Source organism: Macrobrachium nipponense, chromosome 17 (assembly GCF_015104395.2).
Source record: "Macrobrachium nipponense isolate FS-2020 chromosome 17, ASM1510439v2, whole genome shotgun sequence".
Lineage (NCBI taxonomy): Eukaryota > Metazoa > Arthropoda > Malacostraca > Decapoda > Palaemonidae > Macrobrachium > Macrobrachium nipponense.
The window spans coordinates 84,553,675-84,575,898 of record NC_087210.1 but is presented as its reverse complement, the minus strand read 5'-3'; the positions used below and the strand labels follow the sequence as shown (position 1 = coordinate 84,575,898).

Here is a 22,224-nt window from a genome sequence, read left to right as displayed (position 1 = left end):
ACTAGCTTTATGATTCTCTAGAAAAAGTACTGTTACACGCTACTATTTCAATGTCTGCAAATTATCAGCAGTACCCGCCTCTCAAAATTTAACCAGTGTACTTGATATTTTCCATAAAAAATGCCACTCCATAAGTTGATGATTTGCAGTATTATCAAAATGCTGGATAGGGACTTCCATCTTTATATGTGTATGCTGTACATGTACATGAATCAGCCAACAAAAATGAAACTCCACCTAAATATCAAGCAAATAATTTAAGCTAAATATAAACTATGTACATTTATTTCTAAAGTGAGGATGAAACAGCAGCCATAAGAGTTAAAACAAGGACTTAAAAAATTCAAATTCACATGCAAATACTAAGGACTAATAAAAGTTATGTTCAACCATCTTTTATCGTAGGTAATCTATAACAAGCATCTTCTAGAAAATCATCACTAACACAAACAAATGAAATAGGTTTTCGGCTTATATGAAATGGGTAAACATTGCAACGGTATATTTGTTTATATGTTCTAAAAAGCAAAGCTTTGAACTCCATTCTAACTGAAAATAGAAAGCTACCTTAAAATGCAACAAGCAGCTCAAGATAAACAGATTCTGGAAATTCAAAAACTTCTGAAGCAACTATACGTAATTCATAAAATTCGAACTGAGCTTTGTTTAAGGTTAAAAAACCATTAAAAGGCAATAAATTTCTTTTATCTCTAATTTTTTACTTAACTATATCAGAGCGTAAATGGATATACGTAGTACTTACCTACTTGGTACTGGTATTCTACTTAATGGGGAGCATAGCAGATTCCTGCTGCCTCCAGTTCTTTGTTTGTCACCATTTAACATAATATATAACCATTCTAATATCCTGCAAAAGTAAATCTCAATTATAGATACATATCAGATATGTTCACAAATCTTTCAAAATGTCAATCTGAATTCATCCTTTATCGCCAATATATATATAATCATTACGATACAACTGAAAGTGGCATTTGCCACCAACCATTTCCCTTACAGCCTCTCAAGCAGAATTCCAATCTTCATTTACAACAATTTTTATTGTAACAATATATATATTATAACTCTGTCAAAAAACAAAATTAATTTAATCATATGTATACTTAATGATAGCTTATCCAGTGCATTATTAATTTAATTAATAATTTCCATACCATACAACTGCATATCCAGTGCACTAACAATCTCCAAAACCTCCACAGAAGATCAGTCATGCTTGTCACTTATCTGAGTATGCATTTGGGTCCCTGAGCTAATGGTGAAACTGGTCATTCTGCTTTTTGCACCAGCTACAAGGAGGGGATGGGAATGCACTTCCAATAACATAATGGGTTTGTGCATGAAAAAAGAGTCATAATTTTCTTCAAATACACAAATCAGAACCCCCTAGACAAACCACAGAACATTTTGAGAGGCAGCACATTTGCACACATGCAGGTATTCACGACTGACATTCAGAGGTATAATACCCCACAGATCCATCGCAAATGAACCCCATCCTTACGGACATGTCACAGAGAGCGGGCACATGTTAGAAAAAAAGTCAGCAGTGACTTTTCTCTTTATACCTCTGGAGAAGGAACAACAAGAAGAGAGTCTACGGCAGTCTTCCTGTCTTCGGAGAATCGTAAAGACAGTGGGTCATGAGGAATTTCAGAGAACTCAGGGTCAATCCTACCTAGGATGAAAGTCTTGTATGGAGGTAACATCATCGTCAAACTTCAAGAAGGGGGATGCTCATGTAAAGTTTGCTTGGGCTTCTTGCGAGAAGACTTCACTTCTTCCTACACGAAAACATTAAAGTGGTCACACACACACACATCTAGCACACCTTTCTTCTTCAGTCACTGATATATCAATATCAGTAACATCTATGATGAAAAACCAAGCACAAACCATTGTAATCAACACTTACAATTTTCAAAGCTTCAACAAGGCAGTCTGGGAAAGGCAAAGCAAGACATCCACTCTCAACAGCAGCTAAAAAAAAAATAGTGCTGGGTTATGACAGGTTAGTAGGGAATTCCACTTCACACCTATCTACCTCTCACCAATGGACCACCTTGCTGTCAAACATTAATGATTGTTTCCACCTTGTATGGAGAGTGCTCCTACAGAAAACTGAACGGTTTTCTATTTACGCAGGAACAATCCAATTGCTCTACACAAATTCTCAGTCAAAGGAGTTGTTGCATCTGCAGTTTGGAAATGCAATTGAGCCATATAGCAGTTCTGTTTGACTAATGAGGAACTGCTGTCTCTTCTATAAATACTGTTACAGTGAACATTCATATTTAGTTCTATCTATATTGCCTTATTAGAAAGTTGTTTTGATAATTCTAGAAAAAGTGTTGGAGGCTGCATCACTAAAACCCATACAACTGAGATTAATCGTGATATAAAATTGAAGGTTAGCAATGTGTATAGGATAGGGTAAGCTCATGCAAATACTGTTATATTGTTATAGGGAATTTTGCTGCCATGGATACACCATAACCTATGTCAGGTTAGATTAAAATGTATCCGTTATTACCAATAGCATCAGTTTTGGGCACTGTTCATGTGGGTGTCTTTTGGAAAAGCACCTGGTCAAGGGGATGCTGCAACCTAAGTTAGTTTAGGTTACGCTGTACCTGTTAAACTGACATTTCCACATTTTTCATGTTTCTCCCCTAACTATCTCTCACGATTCTTACTTACCGTAGGCTATCATACACATGAATCACATACTTTTTCCACATTTTCTTGTGTGTTTTGAGCAAATTTCACCAAATGCTGTTGGTGCTATACACGTTTTTTTATGCAAAATCAAAATTTTTCACTATGGTCTTACATTGTTGGATGCAGCCCATGGGTAGGTTTAGGTTAGGTTAAAGGGTAAGTGGTTTAGAAAAATTGCAGTTTGCCATTCTAAACAAAGAGAGGAAAACTGGTACAAATGGAAAGTATAATAGGCTAAACAAAATGCTGTCTTACTGTTGATTACAACTTAAGTACTGAGGTACAGTGACAAACATTACAGAGGTGAGCAATTTGAGGTTGGCACATCATTAACTGAGCACTAGGCTAAGATGGATATTTTCAAGGGTGGTTGAGTTGACAAAGCTGTTTAATGAAACACCATACTTGACTCAAAATTGCCTTCAACACTTATTGTACTGAGACTTCACATGGTTATTTTAGTGCTTATGGCAGTAACCTGCAGCTCATTTTGTCAATTAGCTAAGCTTCAATCTTTTTAACACTCCTAATCTTGACTCCTTTTTTGGTAATTTCAACAATCACAAAATATGTAAATAATTAGCAAATTTTACCTTACTACCTATTGAGAGAGACACAGGTGAATTGTGAATGTTATCTCTAAAACCTGCCAACTCAATATCTGCCAAAATCACCCATGGCAATTAGGGTAAAAAACCGCATGGTACAGGGGTGGACCATGTACGATCAATGTGTACAACCCCAAGAAAAGTACATTATAACGCGTCCTGACATCGGAGATGGGCATCAGACACGACTTCTTGTTGGTGAGAAACGGAGCTAAAGACCTCTACTCTGGTGTCAGGACACGTTATAATGTACTTTTTTGGGGGTTGTACACATTGATCGTACATGGTCCACCCCTGTACCATGCGGTTTTTTACCCTAGATCAATGATGTGTTTCACTTGGCATACCTAGCACCTAACCTCGACCTAAGGCGTCACTTCCTGACCCGGCCGGGGAGGAAGGGATAGGCTTTGCTCACTCTATCCCAATGGAACTCTCCAAACCTATTCTGACTTAGTAGCTAGTATAGCCTAGGTAATAGGTAGCCTGAATGGGTTTCAGATGCAGAAAAGGGAGGGGTAGATAGGCCTATGAGAAATCTGGTCGTGAAATTGGGCCAACCCTAACTTACCCTAGAATGACGTATCCTGACCCAACCAGGCCTCACCTTTCTGACCTGACTTAAGAGTGCTGTGGCCCTGACTTGGCTGTGAGCCCCATAAAGTAACTAGTACTGAGGTAGCTATACCTAAGCATCTTACCCCTCAGCTTAGCCCAGGCTACGTGATGCAATTACCTAGTACCAGGCACTAAGGTATCAAAGGGCTACGTGATGCAATTACCAGGCACTAGGGTATCAAAGTCCCAAAATAGGTACATACCTAGGTATTACAAATTAGGGTACAAATATAGCTAGCTATAGGCTAGTAGGTAGACCCTGAAGGAGTCCGTATAAAATAAGGATAGGTTAGCTACTAGGTAGTAGTAGGCTAGGTAGGTAGTACCACATTTTCACAGGCAATATGGCTTACCTTATTCAAAAAAGAAAATACTGTAGATCGTCAAGGTCCCTTCCAATCCTGTTTCCAAGAAAATCACTCACGGTCACGCCTACCTAACCTTACGCCCACTGGTCAACTTGCTCACTCACTCCTTCAGGAGACAGATCTGTGTACCCTACATGGTCATGGGTGTTACCCTACTAATTTTCGCACAGACTTCGTGTACGTCGTATTCAAAAGGAATGATTAGTTTTTTTACGTAGCTACTTCTGATTTGAATAAACAGTAATAAATATATATCACCGGTAATGGAGTGGAGAGCAACTTACAGAAATTTGGTAAAATCCAAAATCGAGGAAAAGTTGTTGTTACTTTTCTTAGAAAAGTGAAACTCATTGTTTATACCTCCTCCCACGAAGTGAAGTCGCGTTCGTTATTGATATTTTCATGTATCTAAAAACTGAATGTGAAAATTACATTCGACATAATTTCATCCATATTTTTTAAATTCCATATCTATAAATCAAACTTGCTACAAACCCGCAGATTTCATTCATATCATATAAATATAATATTTATACTTTTACTACTTTCGGAAGGAAAGTGAGGTCAAGGTGCTTTCAAGGAAAAGCCAAATAGCTAACCTTCCTTTTGATTCATGTCAAAACACAGTAGTAAATTCGAACCCAAATAATGTGCCACTTCAGTTTCAGAATGATTTGTCTTGCGACATTACTAACTAATCGCAGAGTAATTGTTTCCCTTCTCCAGTCTTTCTTCACTACAGGCTCATAATTGGAGTGATATAAATCGTGCACTTACAGACTGAAAATATGCCACTCGGTGCATTAAACTCTTCCACTATAAAACAAATGAAAAAAAAATTTCTTCGACGACTTACCTTTAATCAGGAAAGGAGTAGCTATTGTTCACGAACAAAAAGATGAAATTAATTTCTTTAGTATTTCGGAATGAGGAAGACAGATGCTTTGATATCATTTATTATGGATTAACTATATAAATATTACAGTTGATCGAATCTCAATTCTCTCACTACAAATCAGAATTATGCCTTTATATAATGATGCAGACTATTTCGTTGCATAAACTGCAATGTGTAGAGTTAATTTAAACAAATTAAGCTGAACAAGTCGATTTGCCTCTCTCTCCTCTCTCTCTCTCTCTCTCTCTCTCTCTCTCTCTCTCTCTCTCTCTCTCTCCTCTCACACACACACACCTTTTCTAATGGCGTTTCATATGCAGTTGATCAAAAATCTTATCTAATTACAATCCATTTTAAGAAAACAGAGTTCAAATGAAGATTTAAATCACTGCAAAGTTATTGTAAATCTTCAAGATTAAATAACAGGACCCTTGAAAATATACCACAAATACAAATTAACGTACACTAGAACAAATACCAAAAAGGAGATTAAAAAAAAACTTTCCGTAATGAATGAAAACTGACAGGAATGGCTTAAATCTCTTCGGAGGCTGTTACTGGACGCGTCTTCTGAGTGCACAAGAAGACCCAGTTTTCACACATAAATGCAATCAGGGCTGCGGTCAAGCCTAAGGCAAAGAGGTAGAAAACTGTCTGCAGGTGGTACAAACTTAAGACGACGTTTTCCGACGAACTTCCTTGAACCTAAATGGGAGAAGAATCGAGATTACTTGCCTTATTTATAAAAAATGCGAGTGCCATGCCACTATGTAAGTGTCCCGTTGTCCACTAGAGCTCGGAAATCAGACCTATTTTCTTATCTATGATAACATTTTGCCATATCTTTGTCATACCTTTTCATCAATCACACTTCATTTATATAATATAGTGAAATAGTGAATTATATATGTATATACATACATATTATATATATATATATATATATATATATATATATATTATATTAAACAATACCATGCAAATTCTCAGTGATCATGTAGTCAAATATATCTACAAAAGTGTCGAGGGAAAATAGTTCAATGTCTGAGTTATTATGACAAAAGCACTACTACAGATCTACTTAATGGCCTTGCTTAAGTTGTAAATGTTGATCCTAATACTATATGTATCCAAAGGACCGAGAGAGAGAGAGAGAGAGAGAGAGAGAGCGAGAGAGAGAGAGAGAGAGAGGAGAGGAGAGAGAGAGAGAGAGAGAGAGAGAACTAACACCAACCTCGCTGAGCTGTGCAGGATTTTCAGACTTCTTCTCTTCCTTCTCCTTGGGACAGTTCGCATCCTTGCATTCTTTTTTCCTCGGGGAACCGATCATTTGGTTTATCCAGTGATACACGAGTCCTGCTTCTATCAGCCGCTGTTTCATTAGGTCTATGACTCTCTTGAAGGGGGCGTTTCTTCTGTTGGGAGTGGAAGCTTTCATTCATAAATTAATATTGATATCAAAGGAGACATGGAAATCATTGTACAGGCGATGAGTTTGGCCATCTGGGTGAGTTTGAGCACCACTTGATGTTGCTGATGTTTAATTTGTTAAGGTATTATAGGACTCAATCAAGTCATTTTCCTCTGAAAACGACTAGAGCTAAAAAGCTACATGGCAAAGATGTTTATCCTTGCACATCGTTTGAATAATAATAATAATAATAATAATAATAATAATAATAATAATAATAATAATAATAATAATAATAATAATAATAAGTCAGCAATTATGCGCATCGCTATCAAAGTGCTCAGTTCCAAAGAGCATTTATGCCTCACACCGTTGGACTGAGGGACGGTTCATTTCCCTGAGGACGTTGCGCAATTGGAACCTGTAAAGTTCAAGCGAAGACGCAACGTATCACTACCCAAAACACTTCTTTAATTTTAATAACTGATTAACTCTTGCATCTAAACTGATCCATGCTTTCTGTATTTTCAATCGTGTTCTGTAATTTCTTTCCAACGAAAGAAATTAGACGTTACGACCTGCGGATCAGGTTCCGTTCTGTCTCCGGCATCTGTGTTGCCCATAGACGTTCTTGTTCAGATACATTTCAGTTTGCCGAAACATAGTAGAGTGAGGACATGGCGGTCCGCTCAGTGATGACGCTATAGACCGCTCTTGCAGCTGAAACTAGAAACCCCCAGCGACAAAGGAGAGCCTGAATTGAACTATGGTTGAAGAAATGAAATGAATTATCTCACAATTGTTTATTTAATTAATTGAAACTTTACCCTGGTGACTTGTTCGATTACCTGGAGGAGCAGACTGACATGGAATTATTACATACAATAAAAAAAAAAACACACACACACACACACAACCAAAAGAGAGGTTGCTGAACACACTTCGCTTACACGCTACAAGTCGTTCCTTGGGTCATAATAATCCCAGAGACATGTAAAGCAATTATTCAAGTCATGCAACACGAGTTTACAAAGGTAAACAGTAACTATGTTGCATACACAGCATCTTTCATATTCTAGTGGTATACAGCCTGGTGTAGGTACAGTAGGCCTAGAGTTCCGTTAAAGCAGAATAGGCCCTTAAACCTACGGTTCTGTACCCAAGTAAGAATACAAATTTCAGATCTTTTCTACACAAAACTTTATTTAAACACGGAAAATTTAAATATTATTGAAAGTATTGTCATAAACTTATTTTTTGTGCGACAAATAACAATGTAATTTAAACAACAGTACTACTAATACATACAGATATAGCATACAAACACAATATGTAAATACATAATATACTGACACACATAAGTATATATATATATATATATATATAGATATATATATATAGATATATATATATATATATATCATATATAACTTGGTGTGTGCGCGATTAGTACTATTGTTTAAATTACATTGTTATTTTCCATACATAAAATAAAATAAAATAAAAGTCTATGACAATATATTCAATAATATTTCACTGTTCCATGTGAAAACTAAAAATTTTGTGTACGAGTTGAAAATTGTACATTTCACTTCTTGGCTGCAGAACCGTAGGTTTAAGTGCCTATTCTGCATTAACGGATCATAGACCTACCTATGTATACTAAACTACCGTATATGCCATTAGACTATGCAAGATGCAACATATATATATATATAATAATCTATATATATATTTTTTTAAAAATTTTTTTAAATATATATCTATATATATAGATATAATATATATATATATATCATCCTTCAATAATTTTCCAACTAATTTATCATAAGCCTAATTTCCCTCTCCTACGACGTTCAATGAACTCCTCCCAGAACTCATTATCTGTGGACGCAGCTGCCATGTTGCCGCTTCAGCGTCTCGTTGAAACTGAAGTAAATCTTCAGATCACGCCATAGACGTGGAGGCCTCCGGCCACCTGAACTAAATCGGATGCCACGAACCTGGCAACGGCAGGTTGCGAGTTGGTCGGAGAGGCCGACGGACTCCACCCACTTTTGGTCGGACGATAACCCCATAGACAGTGAGATTTACTTCCGATTCAGATAACCGGATCCGGCGATCGTAACGTCTATAGGGCCCTTTAGAGTCAATTGCTCCTGTGGGCTCGTCCCATATGAAAAGGGCTCATTGTCTGAATAATAATAATAATAATAATAAAATAATAATAATAATAATAATAATAATAATAATAATAATAATAATAATAATAATAATAATGAGGATCCTGGGTCAACGCCTTTACTTAGAATTCATCGTTTTGAGGAGGTGTCCAAACATACCTGAACCCCCACCCGTGGCCGGATCTGAAGTATTCGGCCTTAGAGTAATAGACGGGAGTGTATCCGAATCTGTTTGTGTACGACGCTGCGACAATGGACTTGATCCTGAACTTCTTGACGATCAAGACGTGCTTCCCTTTCAGAACGCGGGTCATCTGACCCGGAATTTCTTGGATCTGGAATTCGGAAGGCGGAGTTTAGTGAGGAGTCTCATAACAGTAACTTCTTTTGAGACGATCTATCAGGTTTTTTGAAACGATAGACGTGACGCCTTCGTGGGATGCAAAAGGGAGAGAAGGAACGAAAAAAAAACTATTCACAACTTTGTGTGGGTGGCAAATTAGTTCGACGGTATACTTACCAGAGAAACATTATTAGTTTTAAAAAAAGTAAAAAATGAGTGATGACCAAAATAATGATTAAATTCAAGATTCAATCTTACATTCAGGAGGAGGAACTTGACTTCGTTTTGAACTATATCATGTATTTTTTAAAGATGAAACTGTGGTAGCTTATTCAGTTACCTTCATTTCAACAGAGTATTAACATAGAATAACTTATTCCCCCGGTGCAACCAACTAGCCCCTCGGCTCTCTCTCTCTCTCTCTCTCTCTCTCTCTCTCTCTCTCTCTCTCTCTCTCTCTCTCTCTCTCTCTCTCTTTCAAAGAACTCAAACAATGACCTACAACACTTGTTAACGGTTACATCTTGACGATGTTCAGGTGTTAAAGAATAGAGAAAGATAAACGTGAAATGATATTGGGATCAATGGTATTCTCATTTTAACATCGTAACAACGTAGAGTATATATAATTTTATGCCAAGGATTCCTGACAACCGGAAACAAGGAGAATTCTCCACAATTCAAGAAAAATGAAACGAAAAATAAGCACCAAACAAAGTAATCAACTGAATTTCTCAAGTATTTAAAACCTGCAAAGTCTAAAAGAGTGTCCGTAATGATTAGAACATATAAAAGCAACTATAATTCAAAGAACAAGCTCAATCCAGTCTGTTCTAGACCAGACCTCACCTCCAGTTTCTTGAAAACCTCCTGGATAGCGGGAACTTCGTTGTACTTCAACCAGGCGTAACAAGCAAGGTGGGCGTTCTCAAATCCCCAGGTAAACCCTTGTTTCTGCAGGAGCTCCTCAAATGAGTCTATGGTAGGAGACTTTCCAGGGACTGACAAGTGAGCCACCAATGAGGACTTGTAGACGACGGTGATGAGGGTGCAATAGACCCACCACCATACCAAGAACGTCTGCAAGAAGAAGAATGAACTCGAGTCATGTTGGTCGAAATGACGTGTTTACATATTCTCCAAAGCACTCGTCTGATGTTTGAAGTGAATATTCTTGGGCCCTGTGTTTCGTTTGATGTATGAAATGGGCAAACTGTGTCCCTGTATTTTGCTTTTTATGTATGACAGATGCAACCTGGACACCTGTATTTCGTTTGATGTATGACAGATGCAACCTGGACACCTGTATTTCGTTTGATGTATAAAAGATGCAACCTGGACCCCTGTATTACGTTTGATGTATGACAGATGCAACCTGGACCTCTGTGTTACGTTTGATGTATGATAGATACAACCTGGACACCTGTATTTCGTTTGATGTATAACAGATGCAACCTGGACCCCTGTATTACGTTTGATGTATGACAGATGCAACCTGGACCCCTGTGTTTCGTTTGATTTATGGCAGATGCAACCCGGACCCCTGTATTTCGTTTGATGTATGACAAATGCAACCTGGAACCCCACGTATTTCGTTTGATGTATGACAGATGCAACCTGGAGCCCCCAAATTTCGTTTGATATATGACAGATGCAACCTTGACCCCTGTATTTATTTTGATGTATGAAAGGTGCCACCTATGTCCCTGTATTTCTCCGTTGCTAATTCCGCGTAACATCGACTCACCAATCCGCTGGAATTTTGAGGTAACGTGGCTGTGGGTTTCTCAAATATGGTGCTCAAGGTAGAAAGGAACGATATGTCCAGGGGCAGGCCAGGTTTTCCAGAAACCCTGGACCACATGAGCTGCAGTGCCCAGAGGACGATTCCGGCTGATGCGGTCGAGATTAAAATGCCCACCCACAACTCTCCTGGGTAGGGGAAACAACATAATGAGCGAGGGAAAGGTAAAGATGCAGAATCCGCAATAACTTGAGGAATTTTATAACATTACATCCTATAGTAGATTCACTTCAACCATGCATCTGATGTCTAGGCCAGTCCCTGATTGGCTGTTGATAAGCCAATCACAGGGCGTTGGAAACTCTCAGTCTCTCTCGAGAGTTCACATGGGTAGGATCTATGTTCCACCCCTCATGAGAGATACGTCTTTCAAAAGTATCCCTCAGGAGAGGTGGAACATACATCCTGCCTATGTGAACTCTCGAGAGGGACTGAGAGTTTCCAGCCCTGTGATTGAAGTATCAATCATGAGCATCGTAAGGGAATGTGAATCTACTATAGCTGAATGTACTAATGACGTCCCATCATTTTTTTGGCTACGGGACTAAATGAGCCAACTGTGATAAGCGTCGATGCACTTTTCAATTTCCTGAAAGAATTCATGATTTAACTTCTGTAATGAACTGGATATCATTCATTTTTCTCCTACAGATTGACGACATCTTCAACCACCTTGCTTACCTTCGAAGGGCTGAATCAACGCCAAATACGAGGGTATCTGGCGGGGTTTGGACGAAACAAGGACCAGAGGCTCGATCACATAGACTCTTGTGTAGTCTATCACCGACAGGCGCTCTCTCAGGTACGTCACGGACATGGAAAAATCGGCCTTGTGGTGCTGCAGAGTCCCAATCATTCCAGTCCAGTTTCCAGTCGGCGTCATGACGCCCCACTGCTCGTCCCACGGCACCCGCATGACGTACCTGCAAAAAACAGGTGGATTAATTAGTCTGTGAAATTACCTGTATGCCCAGAATTTAGTCATTGCTGATGAAACTACAGGTTGTGTGACAGCTTAACGTATTCCGTGAGGTTCCAAATTAGAACACTGTTCATGTTAAAATCTTGACAGTGTCAGAATCCTGAACATTCCATACGCATAAGTTTTAAGCATTGGGGATATAGAAAGAAGAAACGGAGTGAAAGAAAATTATTTCTAAAGCATCGCCATTCTTGGATGCTTACGTGAAATTGCGCACTTTGGCGATGGCACTGAGCATGCGAATGTCGACCGAATCCTTGGGGGTAACTGTGGTGGAAGTCTCGTTGGTGTCCCTGTCGTAATCGAGGAATGGATACCAGTCGAGCTGAACGATCTTTAACTGATGCCCGTTCATGTCAGCGAACTCGTCTGGCGCGAAAGAGAAATAATCGAAATTTGAAAGAGCTTGAGCTGGGCTAGAGCTTCCCACATTAGTAGGGACACTTCTTGGGTTTAACTAGTATTTGGGCGGTCATGCCTGCGCCTATGACGCTCAGTCTACTTAAGCACAAGCAACGGAGAAATGAAAGGATTAGGGGAGCCGTTTCAAAGACAAAATCTACTACTACTATTACACTCTGATATTCCAGAATAGGTTCGAATCTTACTACCGGACATCGGTATTATTTCATATTCTTGCACTTGGAACTAAGGTTTTGCAGTGACAATCGTATCCAAAGAGTGTGAAGAATTTGGGAACTTAGGGGAGGGCATTGTTATTATTACAGTTACATGACATTTAGGATGTTTGACTTGCATTGCTGGTAAATAATAATAATAATAATAATTAGCCAGAAGTGGCTTAAATAATCCACCCTCCAGGTTAGGTGGTCTAACTGCCATTCAGTTATATATATATATATATATATATATATATATATATATATATATATATATATATATATATATAGATGTTGAGAGAAGAAAACAACTAGAAACAGGATGGATTCCATATTTACCTTCGAACAGACTGTTGTCCCAAACAAAGCCAGTTTTTGGAGTCCACTTGTTCATCAGACGAATTCCAGCTTCGCCTCTGTCGCAGAAAAGGCACCGGGAGTACACGACCACTGATTCTGAAAAGCCTGAGATAGTGTGTGTGTGTATATTTCTGGATCCTTATTATATTTGTGTACCACTTGGCCTTCTATAGGCTAGGGCTTGTGATACTCCACATATTGTAAAGCCTCTTACAACAACAACAACAATAATCATAATAATAATTATAACAACACTACAAAAGTGCCCACCTGTCTGTGGCGCCAACAGACCCACGGCACGGTCTTGTCCTTGTCTTCTGTATTTGATGGCCGATTTCACCGCAGCAGCCACAGACCCCTGGGGTGACTCTCGAGTGGGCATCACTGCCAAGTACAGGACTCTGACGCTGTTCCAGAGGGCCTTGTCCTGGAGGGACGCCTGCAGGTGATCCGGGGAGCCGATGAAGAGTACGTGGGTGTGGCGTATCAAGAACAGCTGGACTTTGTCCATGAATCTGCAAACGGAGGGACTACTGTATACACTCACACACACACACACACACACACACACACACACACACACATATATATATATATATATATATATATATATATATATATATATATATATATATATAGTAAATATATGGATATGCATATATACATATATGGTATATATTTGAATAATAAATATATATATATATATATATATATCTATATATCTATATATATATTATTATATAATAATATATATATATATTATTATATACATATAGATATATTCTATATATATATCTATCTTTATATCTTATATATATATATATATGTGTGTGTGTGTGTGTGTGTGTGTGTGTTTGTTTGTGTGTGTTTATAACTACACACACACACACACACACATATATATATATATATATATATATATATATATATATATATATATATAGAGAGAGAGAGAGAGAGAGAGAGAGAGAGAGAGAGAGAGAGTACCTTATCAGTCTCCTTTCCACTTTCTTATTATTATTTTTTATCTGAGTCGATTCATCCTTAATATGACCCAAACTCTATTATGAATGTCTTCACAATTATCTCATTTACTCACTCTAGGGCAAGCGATGGACTCCCACTGCCCGTGAGGTCAAAGAGGAACACCCGACAAGTCACCTTCTCTTCCCCTTCCCTCAGCTGGGGCAAGAGGGCATCCGATTGGTCAAACGAGGTCAGTTGTAAGTTCAAAATCGCCCCAGGAATGTAAGCGTCTCTTAGACCTCTGAAAAGACAGTACTTATTGATTTAAATTCCTGGAAAAGTACGAAGATCAATGAAATATTTGTGAAAGGATAACATTTAAATTGGCGATCACAATAGTTGAACAATAATCACGGGAAAAACTCGAAAAATGAATCTATGCAAAGTCATAAACAGAATCGCATGTTTTTCAAGTTAACTTTTATGTACAGTTTAATGCGAGATCCTCCTTTCATCAACTTTTATATTTTGTATTTATCGTTATCTCGTACGTAATATTTTGTCTGTATCTATTGTATATTTGTACCGAGTGTTTGTGCCCTTGTAAGCCATGTATTCTTGTTTATCATTTATACTTATTTTACTGATTCTGGTCATTTTATTTCCCAACCTTGATTTTATATCACACTTTGCATTCGTATTTATTCCCTCTGAGAAAATTTATTATTTTGAAGATTTATGTAAAATCCTCTTCGTGATTTCAAGAAGAGCCTATAGACCTTGGAGGCTAATGGTAACGTACTCCGCCATCACTAGTAACTTATCCTTTTAAAATCAGATTTTACTCATCACCTTAAGAAAATGATTACTCTATCCTTGGCCATTAAGATGTTATTACACTCGATAGTTCACACATCCTCTACTAATTGAATCGAAATTTAGCATACCCCATCACCAGGCGTGAAAGATGAGTCCCCTCTCCGCCTGTGATGAGCAGCAGGTGACATCCTGTCAAGTAGGTTTCATAGATGTTCGTCACAACTGAACTCACGCCTCCGTATTCACTTCCAGGCGCCATGTTGCCATGTTTACTCAAGTTCATGTCACTTGGAGGAAGAACTGTGAAGATTTGCAGATATTAGAGAGTATATGAATGGAGGATAGGCCTAATGTAGTTAGACACACTTTTAACGATACCAGTTCTGTAGAGAATTCAGCTCGATAGGTGATGAACCGTGAAATCTGACAGGCCTAATGAGCAAGTAAATTTAAATGATTTTGTCCTTATTATTCCATAATTCAAGAAGAGTTTGGCCATGAACATTGTAATATATATATATATATATATATATATATATATATATATATATATATATATATATATATATATATTTATATATATATATATATATATATATATATATATATATATATATACTGACGGGTTGCAGTTTCAGCGTATATCATGCTACGATAAGTATAGGTCTAATTCCTGTATAGACTAACAATGAACCTTTAATATAAGCCTATGTCCTTATTACAAATTTTCTTAATTATTGTAATTATTAACGCATCTTTCCATATATCAATCAAAGATCTGTTGCTATCCTGGTAACGGATATGGCTGTGATATTTCTCTGCTGAAATATATTTAAACATAAACAAATTATCTTATGTTCGCTTGTGAATGTTACGACTGATTGAAGGTACAAACTAACGGTCTAGTTTCAATGCCCTGTCACACATAGCAAGTAATTATTACAACTGACAATTTAGTCATTTTCATTATTACCATCCCTATCAAAATAATGATGAAAAAAAGCATAGTATAAATTTCCTGTCACACAAGACGATATGATCCCGACTGTCAATTCAGTCATTTCCCACTAGTACCATCCCTATCAAAATCCTGCCAAAGAATTGCTGTGTCTGAACTTGAACGAATAGCAGTGGCAGAAACAGTATAGCAGAAGCAGTCTTTAAATGTCTGAAAAAGGGAAAGACGGAAGTTCATCCTTACTTCTCTTATTGGCAAGGCAGGTTGTCACAGGGAACCAGTGTGCTAGAAGAAGCACGATCAGTAGAGGCGCCACAACGCCCTGCATACTATGGAGATACAGAAGAAGAGGGAAGGATTAAACGCGTTTTTACACAAATTCAGTAACTAAACCATGTTTAATTATTATCATATAACAATAATGGCGAAGAAATCCACAATGGTATAAATGTAAATATATAAACTAGAATTATATATACAAAAAGAGAACTTTCGAGAACCTGCTTGATTAGCTTTGTCTAAGGAGAATCGAGCAGGTTCTCGAAAGCTCTCGTTTTGTATATGTATATTTTCCTAATATATATTTATTTATATTTGTACCATTGTGAATTCCTGCAATTTCATGGATTCATAATAATAATAATAATAATAATAATAATAATAATAATAATAATAATAATATGGGTAGAGGCCTTCCTAGCTAGGGCAAATATTGTTGAACGAAATGCTACACAGCGAGCATTTTTCTCGTTAATAAGTGTCGACATTTAAAGCACAATCTTAAGTGAACAATTTCTACCTACGTTTCATCAACTATCCAATGAGGGAGATAACTTAGTTTTTTTTTTATACACAACATAACTACAAATTCTTACTGGATTTTTCAACATAATATATAAGTGCCGAACATAATCATAGACCAATGAATGCTTCCTTACAGGGTTGGTTAGACCAAGCCTAGAAAAGCGCCGAATTTGTGTTAACTACTTTCTGGAATTCGGCGTATATCCAAACCGCGCCACCCGTTCCTCCTGTCGCCTGTCTGAAAACAATGATTTGTAACTACGCCATGTCATTTTGCCGTAATGACCCCCTGTAATAATTGGTTTGTGAATGACAAACCTTTGGACTACTCGGAGCGTAGTATCGATTAGGGGCGTGAGAAATGACTGTACTTTCAGTAGACGTTTATCTGGCAGGGCAAAGCCTGAGGTCTACTCTGAATGACTCGGCCACTTAAAATCAACTTCCTTCCGAGGAAATTTGACAGATATGGTTCTCCGCGAATTGACAAAAAGGAATGACTTTTTTTTTGCGGTTGTTAGTGTGATTCGCAACTATAAATCTCTGATAATCCTGTATACGATATCGAGAATTTTTGTATTTCACCTTCACAGAACAACATGTACTACGTGTTATTTCATTGTCACAGTTTTTGCAGTTATGCCTACGAATTTAATTACGTTTTTTCCGTAGGCATATGTGAACGATCCGGCTGTGAATTCTCGTGTATCTCTCAGTAAGATACAAAGGTTTTCTGGTTGTTTAAAAAATTCGTCATCTTGTTAGAAAAGATTTCTCTTGCAGTTTTCAAGTTAAAATTAATCTTTAAATGAACTTTTGAGATAAATATGTTACGAAACAGTAAAGATCAAAATTATTAAATAAAAAAAAATCATAAATCCAGCTGTATTTAATCTAGAGAAAGGTTTCTCAAAGCACAGCAAAATTCAAAACGAAAATTTAATCTAATATATGCTGGTTAAGAGTCTTCAACAAGAGTTTGAATTAACAAAATGATTTTCCATTTCTGTTGAAATTATTTATCTATTTATTTATTTTTAGTTTTCACTATCTCTACTCTCTAGACTCCAAAATTCAGCGGTGTTCCCAATTCCTTCAGATAGTACTACCCCTGTGTTGAATAGCCTCCCTGGGCCGTCAAGAATTTCAGAATCTCTCATCAAGGCTGAACACCTTATCAAATAAAATAAATTTCCATTTCTAATTTTCACCTACGAATTAAAGAGGTTGTTTCTCATCACGAATATCGTTTACAAAATCTGATACGGTGTACAAAGAACGTAGGGAATTAATTATCCTTTTTGGGGGAAATATCGTGAGGTCCATTAAATAAATAATTTTTGTGATAACATACTATGGCTAAACCTATTAAATTTCGTTTTCATAATAAAATCTGGACTATCTCTGAGGAGTAGGCCTACTTGCAGTCTTCATGCAATTCAAAGCGGCTGCTTCCACCTTCCTAATCCTAGAATCCTCCGGTGTCTCCAGTGCGCAGAAAGAGCAGTTATTATAGTCGACTCCCTTTTGAGAAATGTTGGCCAAGGGCTGAGAAACAGACTCTTATTTTGGTCTGTATTCTACGCTGCACCAACTAGAAACAACAGTACTACGTATGTCTCGCACAGCCTTAGGCCGCAGTCTTCTATGCTTAAATATATCAGTGGTAACACTGTTACTAGTTTACTTCCTTTCATAAAGAGGAGATTAATATCAAAGCTCAACAGCTTGAGAGCTTATAATGAAGGTACATGACAAAGACCAGAGCCTGCTTAGAATCTGACAAAGCTCTTAGGGTAAAAGCTGACTGTAACTGAGAAGGCAAATGCTTCAGCAATAATAGGTTTTTTTAAGTCTAATTTGGAGGACATACGCAAGATTGATTGGAGGGTACTTCAAAATATCCTTTTTTAGATAAAGTTAAAAAGCTCAGTCATTTTTGGCGTGTCGTCAGTAACCTAGGTAATGTAACGCCAATTGTAGCAACCAAAAATCACTCTATCAATAATTTTTTGTCTCATTTCGGGAAACTAGGCAACTTAAGTACAAACTGTTCATTACTAATATTTTTTTCAATCCTAAAATTAGTCATCAAAAATAAAAAATAAAATAAATAAAAAAGGAGAAATAAGGCCAAGAACATGTAAGTAAAGTTGACTTAATGATAGTATATGTGTGTCTGTAGCTCAATACGGAGGGAGCACAGCGTTATACTAACCTAATCTTCTTAACTACGAAGTGATTACGTCTAATGGTTTTACGAGGACGGAACAGAAGTCTTGCGTGACTTCACTCCAGGACCACCGATTTCCCAGTAATGCAACGCTGCTGCTGAGGCTATAATGAAGTGCAAGTCAACCGCACAATCTGGCAACTCCTTCCAGGCAAGACACGCCCCCTTTTGCCTGACAACGTCAATGCTTCGCCAATCCAAACCATTTTAAAAATAGACCAACGTCGAGAAATAATTAACTAGGTCTTCAGTTTGTCAGCATTTTGGATAAATGGGTGGAAGGGGAGCGTAAAATTTCACAGGCTGGTGTATTTGGGTAAATCTGGTGACTTTTGATAGACATAAAGGAATTTATTCTCAGTTACTGATTTGCTTGACCTCGGTGGTCCAACCACTAGGCCTACTGAAAATAATGAGTATCGGAGAAGGACTTGTTCAATATGAATATGGTTCATATTCTGAATAATAATAATAATAATAATAATAATAATAATAATAATAATAATAATAATAATAATAATAATAATAATAATAATAATAATAATAATAATAATAATATCACGATAATGCTCCGTAAAATGTTTAAAAATGAAATTAGAGTTAACATTACTGGCAAGTATAGACCTATCTATTCAGTTTTATTTCTGCATTCCGAACTTTCTTGTTTTCACGAAAATTACTTTCCCGCTCTTTCTGAATGGTTAGTTACATCAACCAGCCTTTGTGTGGTCAGGGGTTGATAAGACAAGCCTAATTTGGACCTGTGGACTCTAGCAACCAACGGAGAGGAATATTCTTCTCTAATACCTTATTCAAAGCTTAAATATTTTTTTTATAAGGGTAATGTTCTTGTGTATAAAAATATATATGGTATTTTACAAATTCTACTATCTATCTTTCTTATTATAGTTGAAAACATTTGGTAAAAATGAGTATACACACACACACACACACACACACACACCACACACATATATATATATATATATATATATATCTATATATATATGTGTGTGTTGTGTGTGTTGGTGTGTATATTATATATATTATTATATATATTATATTATATTATATATATAGATATATATATATATATATATATAATATATAATATATATATCTATATATATATATATATACTTACTTGTAATCATAATATGACCGCAATGCCATCTTAATTTCTCGAGTTCTGCACACTTTGTGGATAAGCCTGACACCACAAAGCCATAAATCCAAATGCAAGAACTATGGAGTAATTTGAAACCCTCTACTAAAATTCGAACCCTCGTAGTATCAAAAGGAGGTCACATAGCCGACCTGGCCTTCTCGTGGTCAGGTCGTCAATGTGACCTCGTTCTGATATTCCGGATGCAGGTTCGAAACCTGCTACCGGACGGTAGTATTACCTCATATTCTTGCATTTGGATCTATAAGTCTCTGTAGTGACAAGCGTATCCAAAATAGTGTGAAGACTTCGAGAAGTTAAGATGGCTATTGTGGCTGTTATAAACGCGTATATATATATATATATATATATATATATATATATATATATATATATATATATATATAGTATATTAGGTATATAATTAATATAGCTATGCATCTAAAAATTTATTCTGATAAACGAAGATAAAGGCAAAGACGACAAGGTAAAACAATAACAAAAATCTTTGGTCAGGTGTCTCTCATCGACGGTTAAAAAAAAAAAAAAAAAAATCTTTAAAAAAGAGAAAAAAAAAGTTTAGATTTTTAGCCTTTCCCGATCGTCTGACAAGTCGTGACTGATGGGCCCCTTCGTAAATATTTAGTCTGTCAGTCACTTGTCCCCGAATGGAAAAGGTCCCACGAATATAATTCGATTCGTTTCGTCTTCTCTTTGCGGGGAGAGGGAACCTTCTCCTTATTACGTATTTACAGATTCATTCCATGTTTACCCTGAGCACGGCTTCTTACCTAAACTGATGGCAATACTAAGAGGAGTTGCATTTAACAAAGGAATTCAGTTTCTGAGAAAGAGCCCCTGTTCCTAACGAAGGACTCTGAGGACTTCCGTTTCTAACAAAGGACTCCAGTTTCTAACAAAGAACTTCAGTTTCTAAGAAAGGACTTCAGTTTCTAAGAAAGGACTTCAGTTTCCAACAAAGGACTTCACTTCCTAACAAAGGACCTTCCATTTCTAACAAAGGACTCCAGTTTCTAACAAAGATCTCCAGTTTCTAACAAAGACTCAGTTTCTAAGAAAGGATCATTTCAACAAAGGACTTCAGTTTCAACAAAGGACTTTCACTTTTCTGACAAAGCCTAGATTTCCAACAAAGGACTTCACTTCCTACAAAGAAACTTCAGTTTTAAGAAGGACTTCATTTCCTAACAAAGACTTCAGTCCACAACCCCAACAAGACTTCACTTCCTACAACCATCAACAAGGACTCATTCCTAACAAAAAACCAGTTCCAACCAAAGGACTTTCACTCCTAACAAAGGACTCAGTCCAACAAGATCACTTCCTAACAAAAGACTTCAGTTTCCAACAAAGGACTTCACTTCCTAACAAAGGACTTCAGTTTCCAACAAAGGACTTCACTTCCTAACTAACGACTCCCCATTTCTAACAAACGACCTCAGTTTTTAAGAAAGGACTTCCATTTCCAACAAAGAACTTTGTTTTCTATCAAAGAATTTCGGTTCCTGACAGAGGAGTTCAGTTTCTAACCAAGTACTTCAGTTTCTAAGAAAGAACTTCAGTTTGTAATAAAACCTTCGGTTTCTAAGAGAGGACTTCAGTTTCTAACTAAAGACTTCAGTTTCTGCCTAAAGACTTCAGTTTCTAACGAAGGACTTCCGTTTCTAACAAAGGGTTTCGGTTTCTTACAAAGGACCTGAGTTTCAAACTAAAAACTTCACTTCCTAACAAAAGACTCATAGGACTTCAGTTTCTGTCGTATCTCTGTATTACTCAATCATCGGCTCAAAAGGAATTAAGGAGACAGAGAGACAGAGAGAGACAGAGAGAGAGAGAGAGAGAGGAGAGAGAGACAGAGTAAAAAAAGACAATGGCTGACGTTAAAACAAGTTTGTTTTTAAGAAAAGAGCCTTAAGCACATTTCCAGGTCCAGCTTAACTAAATCTTATATGAATAAGTAGACAGACTTGTTCATCTGGTCGATTTTCAAAACTCTGGAAGTTTTCAAACTGGATTCCAGAAGGGGTTAAAATTTGCACGAGATCATAAAAACAGTAAAAACAAGGTAAAAAAAAAAAGCACCAAAGATTCTTCGGCGCAATCGAGTTTTCTGTGCAGCATTATTGCTGCATGAAACTTTCAGCCCCGGCCAGGTGGTGGCCTGTGTTGATGTCAACTATAGCGCTGCCAGACGTACGATTATGGATAACTTTAACCTTAAATAAAATAAAAAATGACTGAGGCTAGAAGGATGCAATGTAGTATGTTGATGGCAACTATAGCGCTGCCAGACGTACGATTATGGATAACTTTAACCTTAA

The 22,224-nt window shown here is 37.0% G+C and overlaps 2 protein-coding genes and 1 long non-coding RNA gene across 3 annotated transcripts in view; 1 reads left to right on the top strand and 2 right to left on the bottom strand.

Annotated features, from left to right (window-relative positions):
* The window catches only part of LOC135195976 (uncharacterized), a 26,577-nt gene extending 21,881 nt beyond the window's left edge, over positions 1-4,696 (bottom strand). Inside the window, exons 1-2 of the mRNA XM_064222478.1 lie at positions 4,621-4,696; positions 764-868 (exon numbers count right to left, since the gene is read on the bottom strand). Of these exons, the coding sequence (XP_064078548.1) occupies positions 764-846 (83 nt within the window). The 5' untranslated portion in view covers positions 847-868; positions 4,621-4,696. The remainder of the gene's footprint in view (positions 1-763; positions 869-4,620) is intronic.
* An 825-nt stretch (positions 4,697-5,521) lies between these two features.
* LOC135196087 (uncharacterized) lies at positions 5,522-18,793 on the bottom strand. The gene is made up of 13 exons (XM_064222542.1): positions 18,703-18,793; positions 15,924-16,009; positions 14,851-15,022; positions 14,037-14,204; positions 13,208-13,452; positions 12,917-13,042; positions 12,161-12,326; positions 11,657-11,898; positions 10,919-11,103; positions 10,021-10,251; positions 8,988-9,163; positions 6,469-6,649; positions 5,522-5,939 (listed from the first exon to the last, which is right to left on the bottom strand). Exons 2-13 carry the CDS (start codon positions 16,006-16,008, stop codon positions 5,769-5,771), a joined length of 2,148 nt encoding a protein of 715 aa, XP_064078612.1. The 5' UTR covers position 16,009; positions 18,703-18,793; the 3' UTR covers positions 5,522-5,768.
* Positions 6,515-14,497, top strand: LOC135196088 (uncharacterized). Its single transcript, XR_010310320.1, has 3 exons — positions 6,515-6,741; positions 11,627-11,777; positions 14,042-14,497. It is a non-coding gene; the product is annotated as an uncharacterized LOC135196088 (long non-coding RNA).
* Positions 18,794-22,224: the final 3,431 nt, after the last annotated feature.

Coding starts and splice junctions, on each gene's coding strand:
- LOC135196087 (XM_064222542.1), bottom strand. CDS start 16,008: ATGCAGGGCGTTGTGGCGCCTCTACTGATCGTGCTTCTTCTAGCACAC. Junction 15,023..15,923: donor CTGCCTTGCCAATAAGAGAA/GTAAGGATGAAC, acceptor AAATCTTCACAG/TTCTTCCTCCAAGTGACATG. Junction 5,940..6,468: donor ATCCTGCACAGCTCAGCGAG/GTTGGTGTTAGT, acceptor TCTCCCATTTAG/GTTCAAGGAAGTTCGTCGGA.